The sequence below is a fragment of the Hippichthys cyanospilos genome, chromosome 17 (assembly GCF_059441005.1).
Source record: "Hippichthys cyanospilos isolate Australia breed blue-spotted pipefish chromosome 17, RoL_Hcya_1.0, whole genome shotgun sequence".
Lineage (NCBI taxonomy): Eukaryota > Metazoa > Chordata > Actinopteri > Syngnathiformes > Syngnathidae > Hippichthys > Hippichthys cyanospilos.
In genome coordinates this window covers 15,255,374-15,267,145 of record NC_142385.1, presented here as the reverse complement: position 1 = coordinate 15,267,145, position 11,772 = coordinate 15,255,374, and the positions used below count along the sequence as shown (strand labels likewise).

Here is an 11,772-nt window from a genome sequence, read left to right as displayed (position 1 = left end):
CGTTTTTTGTGAAAAAAAACTTACTATAGACTCGTTTACAAAAAAAAGCCTTACAATAGTCTGTCGGGTTTTTTTGTGAGAAATAAGCCTTACTAAAGACTTTTTTTTTTATAAAACGTACTATACTTTTTTTAAATAAAATGTTTTACGGAAAAAAAATTGTCTACTAAACATGGTCATTTTTAATTTGCAAGAAAAAAACATCTCACCACGATTAAATGAGGTAAACAAAAGATCAACTTTTTTTGGGGGGGGCCTTTATGTGTAAAAACACAGTAACTCAAAATCCAAAACAGATTTGAAGTTAGGAGCTTTATAAAAGGAAGTAAAAAAATCTTTGCAATAGTTTATTGATTTTCGCGTCCCAAAGAGGTGGCGGCGCCGCGCATCACGACGCGTGGATGGGTCGAGAGCGCGCCAGCAGCTGGGACACGTAGGCGTTGTTTTTGCCGAGCAGCGCCTCCTTCATGCGGCGCAGCTCCCCCCTCAGCTCCTCCTCCGTCATGGCGTCGACGGGAAGACGCTTGACTTCCTCCAGGAACTTTTGGATCAAGTCCTCTCCGACCTGCCGACAGAAGACGTGAGAAACGTACACACCAAGTGGAAACGGGGAGCGCGTGCCCCAAAAGCTTACTTGTCTGTCCAGGCGCACTTTCTTGGCCCGGGACTGGTCGGACAAGGACGGCTCCTGAAACTCCTCCAGCTCCTCGGCCTTCTCCTTGGCCGCGGCCACCACCGACGGCGGGAAGCGGGCCATCTCGGCCACGTGGATCCCGAAACTCTGGTCGCACACGCCTGCGAGGAAGCGCACGTTTGGTTTTGTTTTTGTTTGTTTTTTTTGGAGTAGAAGACCTAAGGCCAGCCGAAGCCAAGGAATGAAAGTCGCGAGACCTGGCTTGACCCTGTAGAGCATGGTGAGGGTGTCTTCGGAGGTCAAGGCCGTCACGTGAAGGTTGCGCACGGCGGGCCGCTGCGCCGCCAGCGCCGTCAGCTCGTGGAAGTGCGTGGCGAACAGGCAGAAGCAGCCCACGCGGGCGGCCACGTGCTCGCCGATGGCCCAGGCCAGGCCGAAGCCGTCGTAGGTGGACGTGCCGCGGCCCAGCTCGTCCACGATGACCAGCGACTTCTCCGTGGCCGAGCTGCGGCGAGGAGGTTCCACGCGTTAGCGTCGGGCGCCGCCGTCGGCGCGAGATGACCTACCGCAGGATGGCCGCCGTCTCCAGCATCTCCGACATGAAGGTGGACACGCCCTTCACCTGGCTGTCTCCCGCCCCCACCCGGGCCAGGACGGCGTCCGTCACGCTGAGCTCCGCCTCCTGGCACGGCACGAAGCAGCCTATTTGAGCCATCAGGGCGATCACGCCCACCTGCCGGATGAACGTCGACTTGCCGCCCATATTTGGTCCTGGACAACGAATAAAGGGTTTACTTACGTGTTCATTTCCACATTTGATTGGCTGGAATGGAATGAATCTACTTATGAGGATTAGAAGTCCAGAAGTCATTTCAAAGTGTTTTTTTTGTAAGTAGAGGCGCTTTTTACATGTAAACGGCCTAATTTGTTGCAAGCCAAAAAAATTTGATTGCAGTTGATTTGTTTGCCTTGAGATGGTTCTGGTGTATTGGTGGTGCTGGCAGAGTAAATTGTACATGTCGTTTTATTTGCACATTTTTTATGTAATATTTCCTGTGATCTCACGATGATTTACGAGTGCACAAAGGGTATTTATTCTGGGATCAATTTTTAACATGTAAGATTACTCCAGTTTAGTTTAAGGTCATGCGAAGTACTTCCTGTATGTTATGGTAACGGATGACATGCAAAAAATGTGCAAACGCTAACATCAGGTCCGACAGCACGCTAGTTTACTAGCGATTCTTAATAGCAAGCGAAATTGCTATGAAAGTGTTTTTATGTGTGTGTGTGTGTGTGTGTGTGTGTGTGTGTGTGTGTGCACCCAAACCTGTGATAATGTAGAAGGTGGTCTCCCCCTGCACAAAGGCGACGTCGTTGGGTATGAAGCATGTGTCGGCGTCCGTCTCCATGCAGGGGTGGCGCGCCTGGCTCAGCGCCAGGCGGCGGGGGCCGTCCGACAGCAGGCGGGGTCGCACGTAGGGCACGGGGGCCGAAACCGAGGCGACGGCGAAGCTGACCACCGCGTCCAGCTGCGCTACTACATCGCCCAGTGTTTGCAGGGGGTCCACGTAGCCTAGTTCGTTTGGACAAAAAAAAATAATCAGCGGAAATTATAATGGCTTGCATCAGTAATGCAAATCATATGGAAATACTTAATCGTGGCCATTTTTTTTAAGATATTACAATACACTGAAATGTTGGTTTGAGTTTGTTTACTTGCTCTAATTACAGTCATGCTTTAAGAAAAAAAAGAAATCTCCTGTCAGAATAGTCCAGGATTCTCTGAATAGTCCTTTGTTTATGCAGCTAAAAAAAAACAACGGAAGGCATGGCGAGCACATGCCTTGCAGATTGCGCACCTGAGGCGATGTTGATGATCTCTTTGACGATGGCGTTCTGCGCCTCCTCGTACTCCTCCCTGCTACGCCGGTAGTCCTCATTGAGCGCGCTGAGCTTGCTGAGGACACGCACGCACGCACGCACGCGGCCGGGTCACGTCAGGCGAGGCGCGAAAAGACGGAAACGCCGAGACGAACCTGTTAGTGAAGCGCACGCCGTTCTTCTGCACGTCCAGCGTGGTGAACTTCTTGTTGTTCCTCAGGTTCTTCTCCTCCTTGCAGGTGACGCGCAGGTAGAAACCCAGCACGCCGCTGGACTCCAGTTTGACCGTCTTGCCGGCGTCCAGCCCTACCGCGCGCCCAGCGCCGGAACGCACTCAATGTCTCGCGCTAAAGTATTTTCGAGAACTTCTTTTTTTATTTAAACGTGTTAGCCGAGGTTGAAATGTGATTGAAGGTTTTGGGACGACCTGCGCGCGCATTCGTCAGCGCCGCGTGTTAGTGCGTGTGAGTTGTGGTCACCTAGCTCCCTGGCGGCGGCGTTGAGCACGGCCTGCATGTTCTTCTCCATGGCGTCCATCTTCTCGCGCAGCTCGCTCAACACGGGATCGAAAGAGGCTTTCACCAAGAACTCATGGTGTTCGATCTACGACGAAGTTTAGATCACGTTGGAGAAAACGCACAGGCGTTAGGTATTAAGATTGGCATTTTCCTTAGGAAGAGTTGAACTGAAAAGGTCCGCAGGTAAAAAAAAAAAAGTTTTTTACGCAATCCTGAGATTTTGCAAGGAAAAAAAAAAAGTTTCAAAGCCGCAAAATCAAAAGTAAAGAAAGCGATCTATCCTCAAGGGATGCTTTTATTACATGCCTGGGCCTAACAAACAAACTATTCAATGCTTTAAAAAAAAAAAAGAAAAATTGGAATAACTTCAAATGTATCCCGATGTAGAAAAACAAGACATCAATATCAGGAGTGCATATCTCTCTCTCAAAAAAAATAAAAAGATACAAATATGTTTTCTTCCGGGCCGATATTGGTGCAGATTACAAGAAGACAAGGAGGCTGTGATACCTGGGCCAATATTCGTTTTCAGTAAAAGGAAAATAATGGAATTAAAACAAACTTGCTCCTTAATTTTGTTAAGATGCATATAAGTGAACAACATTTCGGATGTGTATAATAACTTTTTTTGTTTGTTTTTGATCTTTGCTGTAAAATCGAAACATGATTAGGGAGCTACCAAGGGACATCAACATGTCTTAAAAAGAAAACGAAATCATTAAAATGAATGTTGATTATTAAATGACAACATCAACAAGAAAATAGTCCCAATATTTTTTTTGTTAAAGACAAAAAACAAAACCTATGCTAATTAGCTAATGCGCGCAAAATCCCAGGAAAGACAACATTTTATTACATATTCAAGAATGAAATTCAAAGAAACCACAAAAGCACAGCAACATCAAACCAATTTGTGTCGATTCCTAACTTTTTGTTCGAGCTCTGGGCAAGTTCAAGATTAATTTGTTCGCGTGCCGACGCGCTGACATCTTTTAAATGGGAACCGATTTTCCAAAACTAATCATTGGTCTCCAAGGGCCCGCCTATCCCTTTCCTTATTTTAGAAGGCCACACCTGGTTCATGTCCAGCGTGGTCTCGATCATCTCCCGGTACTTGCTGAAGTCGTCCCGCAGGTCCTTCAGGGGGGAGACGAAAACCGCCTCCAGCAGGACCTGATGGTTGCCTGGCAAACAAACGATCAGAGGAATCGATAACGTGCATGAAAAAAATGACAGTCGTCACACACCACCCCCACGTTTTTTCAGGAAAACTACAGATAGCCATCGTAGAGCATACGCGTTACGGAGCAGAAAGACAAATGGCGGCCTTGTATGATCTGCAAGCCAGTGTATATAATGTACTTAATGAATACGTGGGACAGGGCCCCACAAACAGGAAGGGGACAAAAAGGCTACATAATGCACCTAATGAGGGATTTCTGTGACAAATAGCCACAATATTACTATCTATAGGGAGGAAGCAAGTAGCGCTGGCTCAGGCTACTTCAGGCTTGCGGAAACAAACGATCAAAAATTCAAGAAAAAAAAAAAAGATTGTTCAAAAGGAGTCGGAACCAAAGGAACCGCTGCGTGTTATTTTACATGCGGCATATTGGCTCCGGTTGCGGCCCGGAAGGGAGCCTGAAAACTTAGCAAAACAACAGATATCCATCATCGGAATAGTTTGGGCGCATGACAAGAAAGGGAGCACACAATCAAAGCACCTAAAGGTTGTTAAAGACATAGTGGCCATTGATACGCTGACAAAGTAGTAATTCATCCACGTGTTGAGACACTTCGGGGCTGGACGAGGCATGAAATGAACTCTTATTGTTGAAAGAAATATATAGCAACAAAAGTGTGTTTCTATCCAATGACCTGATTTTGCGTGTGTGTGTTTAAAGCGCGAGGCATACTGTAATCAAGCTTGCGCTTACGTTTTGGGGGACGTTTGAGTGGAACGTTATAATCCCAACGAACAGAGGTCCCCAAACCTTTTCATCCGAGGGCCACATTCACCTTCTCAGATAAATTTGTAACAAAAAGTGTGACGTTTATTGTTTTCCGGGATGCCGCGCAGAACCGATTATTAAAAGCCCTTTCTGGGATCGATCATAATTGTGTTTGTGGCGGGATTCATGGTTTCGGCGCCGATTGCATTCTTTGAATACAGCCGCCATTTCTTGCCAGGCTAATTTTGCTAAAAAAATTAAAAAAAAATAGAGGTATCAAATCGGGATTCGGTATCAGCGTCTCGTCAAAATCAGGCGACTCAGACATGGACGAAAAATGTGATGAGGGCATGCCTAATATTTCGGCAAGCCCTGTGAAGAAGCAGGAAAATGTCCCGCGGACCAGTTAAAGATTAAAAAGACGTGGATTACCCGAATATCTGTCCAATGCGGTGATGAGCGCGGGGATCTGGCCGACGGCCTGGTGCACGCGGTGGCAGTCCTGCAAGGTGGCGCTGTGGCGGTGGAATTTCTTTGCCAGCCGCTGGAGGTCGGGGAAGCGGCGCAGGAGGTCCTCCTGGCACGTCTGCCTCAGCTCCGAATCGCACACAAAACTCTCCACCAGGTCCAGCCTGCACGTTGGAAAAGCTCAACGTTTTAATACTATCGCATGATTAAAATTACACTCACAATTCTCCCGAATGGCTGAAAAAAAAAAAAAAAAATGTTTTTTTGACGATGATATCCAGTCTCAATCGAAAGAGTTACATACAAAAATGAGCGCCTGTGATAAAATTAATAAGTATGTAATCTGATTGTGAATATTGGAGTTCCCACACAAAACATATTAGGTAAGGCCACAAAGCATAACCGCCTCGTGTTCAAGTCACACGCTACGGTTGTGCATGTCTGCGCGCTGACCAAGACAAATGACCGATTTTGCTTTTTTTCTTGGGGGGGAAAAAAGACTTCTAACGTGTTTTTTTTAACATCATCAAATCTCTCCCTGTTACCACAAAAGATACGCTGTTTATTTTGCATTTTGTTCTCTTTAACCTTGCGAATGTGATCTTAAAACCGTGGAAAGAGGCCAACTGGGATTTTTGGGAGATGTTACATTGCTGGCAATTTAAGTGATTTTACCGTGGCAACAAGCTGAGTGCAACCATAATGAAGATGTGGTGATAAGAAAGAAGAGTTAAGCAACTTTCCCTCACCCGTTTTTGCACCGGTAAGAGGAAAAGCGTGACTCTCTTACCTCTCCTCTATTTTGGTTTTGTCTAGGAGCGGCTGCTTAATCCACTGGTTGACCAGCCGCTGGCCTTGAGGTGTGCGACACTTGTTCAACAGAGCGGACAAGGAGTGAGCCCCACTGGTGTCGTCGGGCGCACCCTGCAAAAAGGCGCAAGTGTCACCCTTATACTTATTTTCTACCAAGTGCCCGCATTTCACTTTAAATCGGGTGCGTTCAATTAGAAAGAAGTTTATTGGTGCGCAAAACAGTTAGTTTTGATTTTATTATTACGTGTTACTTTTAATTTAGCATGGTAAATAGTTGTAACATTCTGTATTACACTAAATGTTTTCATTTAAAAAATAAAAAAGAAGGAAATAGATATTTAGCAAAAAAGATTTGAATATCTTGTATTCCAACGCTGTAATTTCAATACAGTTACACCGCGATATTTTTGCTCAAGGTTATCATACCACCAGAATGTGATATCATCCCGCGCCTAAGCCCATCTGTCGCGATATGGGAGGAATACAGGATGCTGGGATTACTAGCAAATCGCCTGAGACAACATTTGGGTTTCCAACTGAAGAAAAAAGGTGACAAAATGGAGGCAAATACAGTGAAGACACTTACTAAGCACTGCCCAGATAAATAAATAAAGAGGCCATACACTACAGCTAACAGGAGCAGTCTGCATTTTGTGAGCCAGTGGTGCGGCCCACCTGGAAAAGGTTGAGAGCCCTGATGGCGGCGTTGTCCAGCCTCATGTACTGACCCAGCTCCAGCGAGGTCAGGCTAAAGGAGTTGAAGTTGGACTCGTCGGAGAGCAGCTCCAGGTAGCGCACCACGGCGGCCAGGCAGGATACGGCCACCTAGAAAAGCGCCACCAGAGGGACATTAGCGATTTCCAACTGGGAAAAGCGGAAGAGAACTTCTCCAAGCCCCTCACGGAGATGAAATCAGCCCCTCGCCTGTTTGTCCAGCTCCGGGAGGGTGTTGCTGGCCACCGTCTCCCCGCGTTTGGCTCTCAGCAGCCTGTTGAGGTCCTGGACCACGTCTTTGCTACTGAACTCTGCTCGTTTCCTGTCCGAGACCAGCACGCCGCCGCGCCGCACCACCTGCGAAGGTCCATCAATCCCCGCGAGCAAATTAGACAAGATCTCACACGCTGGCGTCTTCTTAGCTTTTTTTGTTGACTGAACGCTGATTGTTTTGGGGTTTAAAAAAAAATGGACTGGAGCACATGATCATAGTGTTGCTTTATGAAAGAGATGAACTCAAGATGAACCTGATGAACCTTAAACACTCACACCAAGTGCCTTGACAGGCGTAATATTGAAAATTTGAAAATACTTAGGTGAATAGTATAAAAAAAAAAAAGGGAAAATAAGTGTTGATTAATACTGTAAATTTGTCTGTATTTTGAGGGAACATTTCAAATTCGATGTTTGACAATTAAACAAAAACGAAATTTTGATTATGAATCAAAAAGTATTTTCGGAGCAGACGAGCAAAAGAGCGATGCAAAGGATTTATATTCAATCATAGCTTTTTTTTTTAAACTGTCATTTTATTTGGGGTTTTTTGTATTGTGGTTTTATTATGCACTGGCCTGTAAAACTGCGTGGCGCACATTTGTTAAACATGTTTTTTGTCATTTTTCTTTCTCAATTGGAACACATTTTCCAATTATTTTTTTTGGTTAATGAAAAAAAAGACAAACCTCCCGTAGTTTGATGCCATCTGCACTACTGTCCCCCTGAGCAAGGAGACATTCTTTGGGGGCCACTTGCACGAGCAGCGATTCCAAATTGGAAAAAATCTCATTGTCAGGGAACTCGCACACCCCCATGGTGCGTTGCGCCGCATCCACGTAGCCCACGCCCACCACACCATTGGCGGTGCGCACAGCTACCACGCCCGCGCTGCCTTCCGCACAGGTTCCGCTGCCGAACAGGATCTCTTCAAACTGAGTGAGGTTTCCTGGAGAGGCCTACAGCAGATAGAACCAGAAAGATAGCAACAGTTCAACAGGACTGCAGGGGGTCCGTTAAACAACATGGGTTATTAATAAATACATTTGTAATAATTTCATTTTATATTAAATTGTAAAATTATTCATGACTCTTGAACAGAGAAATCCAACCGGTTTAAAATATTTTTAGAATGTAATCATTTAGAAATGGTCAAAATGCGAAATTGACCAGGTTTGTGATAAGCAGACGTTCTATTTTTAAACTTCGGCCCAGCTGAAAATTAACAAACATACTTACCAAATCGAATCTTTTGGTGAATTTAAAGGGGCACTCGTGTTTAGCTTCAATGTTTTGGTTTTGTTTCAGCAAACATTTGCAATGGGGGGTCCTTAGCATGTTAGCTAATGGGGTCAAAACAAACCTTGAACTCAATCTTCCAGTCATGCTCTTTGCTGCTTTTGCTGTGGTTCCGGTACACTTCGACGCGGTACTGTCTAACCAGGAGCAGGTCCCTGGCAAAAGCTTCAAAGTTGAGCTTGCTCAACACCACACTCTCCAATTTACGACTCCCTGAATTAAGACATAAATAAGTGCTCGTCAAAAAGAAAAAGAAATGGAACCCAGTTCGATTAGCCTATTAGCATGTGATTTGATGATGCTAGGATGATGCTATGCCCGGTTAGCTTACCGGAGCCCAAATGCTTGATGACGCCGTTCGTCTTGAAAACTTCTTTCGCGGCGAACGCGGCGTCTTTGCCGTGAACAGTATAATAGTCGCTTCGGTCGAATATGCGGAAAGTTGTGTCCGGCTTCTCCGGCATGGAGAAGAAGAAGTTGAGGAAACCGTTTTCGGATGCGCTGTCCGTGGACAGGTTGTGTTTTGGTTGCACCGCCATGCTGGAATCTCCCGCCGCTGAGGCTCGAAACAGGAAGTGACGTTTTTGCGTTTGGTGTTAAATTCCATTTCCTGCGTTTGATAACGAAGGTATTATACTAATATATTATTATTATTATTAATATTATTATTATTAATATTATTATTATTATTATTACATTTTATTATTATACCGTAATTACAAAATATGTTATTGGTGTGGACCAAAAGTGTCAAAATGCAATAAATAAATGCACCATTCAATATTTAAATGTCATTAAATGATAAAATGTTCCATTAATTAGTGACGTCACCGCTGAGGAAACAGCCTATTTGAGATCTAATTCTATAAAAACAGACCATAAAAGATTTTTGCCTGCAAATTTTTTTTTGCTTGTTTGTTTGTTGTTTTTATTATTGTACTACATTTTTGTCCTGACACACTACCCTCAGCTAACATTCCCAACTAGTTTCTGAGAAAAAATTATGTTCCAGCCACGAAATCTGAAGTTCCTGTATGCCGTCACGACTGAGCTGCGCGGCTAATCGTTAGCCGTCTTAGCCGGAACGTGCATTAGCTCCACATCAGCTAGCTCGCAGTAAATGCTATCACCTGTAATTGTCCCCAAATCTCGTCTCGGGTCTTATAATTTATTGCTCCTTTTTTTTAACATTCTGAAAGACGTAACTCATCCGATGATCAGGATCGAAAATCTAGCGCTACAGGGCTCAAAAAAGCCGGAAAACAGACTCAAAGCAAGCTTTTTTCCACAGCATTTCAATTTGTGAATTATTATTATTTCATTTTTTGTGTGTATTTGCAATTAACTTTTGTGTTTTGCTCAGTTCATTTTTGCAATTTGTACATCAGGGTCATCATTGGTACAGTTCACCTTTTTGGAAGAAAAAAAAAACCTTGTACTTAATAATTAACCTTGTTAACGTGTTGTGGAGAGGAAATCAAATGAAACGTGAAAAATCATCTATGCGGCCATGGTTAACGCTTCAAGGCCAATGTCGTTATTGAGACAGTTGCATGAATTGTTGCCTATGGATCCGGTCTGGATAAAACATAAAAAAAAAAAAAAAATGCAACGTATATTTCTGACAGCGCTGCGCACATGTTTGTGTCACGACTGAGTGGAAAAACATCATCAATTCCTCCTTTTCGTTTTCAAGGAAACAAACGTCATGTGGCACCAAGCGTGTCAATCAAATATGTCCTCTGCTGGGCTTGAAGAAATGTCATCGGTGATGCGCTGGGTTTTGCGTGAAAGAGCATGTGACAGCTGCCACCATACGCAGCTCAAAATCATAACATGGGAAAAAAAAAATTGGAGGGGGGGGGGGCAAATTAGAAAGTGGAAAGGCAAAAGGATTTACTGGTGTGTCATCCTTTTGGACTGTGTTGGGAAAATTTCAGATAATTTGAGATATGGGATGCCCACGTCACAACTTTTGATGGGAAGCGTCATTCCATGTGTTTCGCAAATTTGATGCTGAGATTCACGATTGTGGAACGAAAAGATTTGAATGATTTAATTAACCGTTCACTGTTGGGAGCGAAGTGAAACACTCAGATTAAGACTAACTCATGACATTGCAAAGTGGCTTTTTTAAACAGCGCCAGTCAAAAAATTGGAAATGTCATTTCAGGTGAGAAAACATTTCTAATTTCTCATTTACTACGACTAAGATTCACCATTGAATTGAATTGGGAATCAAATAATTAAATCATTTTTAATTGCGAATCGAAAAAGATTCCCACACCCTCAGATCCTAAATTTAATGCTTTCCGATGCTGTTTCGAATGCAACTTAAAACATATTTATGTTGGGTGTTGTTGACAGAAACGGTACAGTTTTCTTTTCAAATTAAGAGCAAAGTGATTGGAGCATGAAGTCACTCGCATACTATGCTTTTTTAGGGGCACTTGGCGAAAAAAAAAAAAGACAAGGATGGGGAACCACTGATCGGAAACATATATTGTCCTTAACAACATTTTTAATTTTTAATAATTGATTCATTCTCTGTTGCGCCATAGCTTGAATTTGCAGTCAAAACAGTGAATTTGAAGGCGTTTGCAAACTAGTTTAGTTTTTGAACCTCAACACAAAGGCGCTGAACCCAATGACTCCCATTATTTCATCAAAGAACAAAATGTTTTGTCTCTTCATTTCACAGAGATTTATGAGCCTGGACACAAAATTAGGAGCACTTTAGCGCTCACTTTTACAACCATATCGGATGATGTTTGTAACATGTCGGCCATGTCATGCAATAAAAAAATATTAGCCTTCACTGTGGCACATTCATATATATATATATATATATATATATATATATATATATATATATATATATATTTATATATATATATATATATATATATATATATATATATATATATATATATATATATATATATATATATATATATATATATATATATATATATATATATATATATATATATATATATATATATATATATATGTGTGTGTGTGTGTGTGTGTGTGTGTGTGTGTGTGCAGAGGAAATGGGATCATTTATTATAACATCACATGAGAAAAATAATAATTATGATGTTATAATTCCTCATTATCACTGCAGTCTGTGCAGGTTTTGCTTGTAACTTTTTATTTGAGGTCCTTAATCAGTGTGTAGTGTCTTGTTTTTTTTTGAAAGCTCACTATTGGC

General features: G+C 43.1%; 1 protein-coding gene across 1 annotated transcript; it reads right to left on the bottom strand.

Moving 5' to 3' along the window:
- Positions 1–237: 237 nt before the first annotated feature.
- Positions 238–9,112, bottom strand: msh2 (mutS homolog 2 (E. coli)). Its single transcript, XM_088439901.1, has 16 exons — positions 8,887–9,112; positions 8,620–8,768; positions 7,946–8,215; positions 7,194–7,340; positions 6,945–7,094; positions 6,247–6,380; positions 5,421–5,620; positions 4,111–4,220; positions 2,998–3,121; positions 2,674–2,824; positions 2,497–2,594; positions 1,965–2,210; positions 1,201–1,405; positions 892–1,139; positions 635–795; positions 238–565 (listed from the first exon to the last, which is right to left on the bottom strand). Exons 1-16 carry the CDS (start codon positions 9,092–9,094, stop codon positions 389–391), a joined length of 2,778 nt encoding a protein of 925 aa, XP_088296027.1. The 5' UTR covers positions 9,095–9,112; the 3' UTR covers positions 238–388.
- Positions 9,113–11,772: the final 2,660 nt, after the last annotated feature.

Coding starts and splice junctions, on each gene's coding strand:
- msh2 (XM_088439901.1), bottom strand. CDS start 9,094: ATGGCGGTGCAACCAAAACACAACCTGTCCACGGACAGCGCATCCGAA. Junction 8,769..8,886: donor CATCAAGCATTTGGGCTCCG/GTAAGCTAACCG, acceptor GTCTTAATTCAG/GGAGTCGTAAATTGGAGAGT. Junction 3,122..4,110: donor CCACGCTGGACATGAACCAG/GTGTGGCCTTCT, acceptor ACTTCGTCGTAG/ATCGAACACCATGAGTTCTT.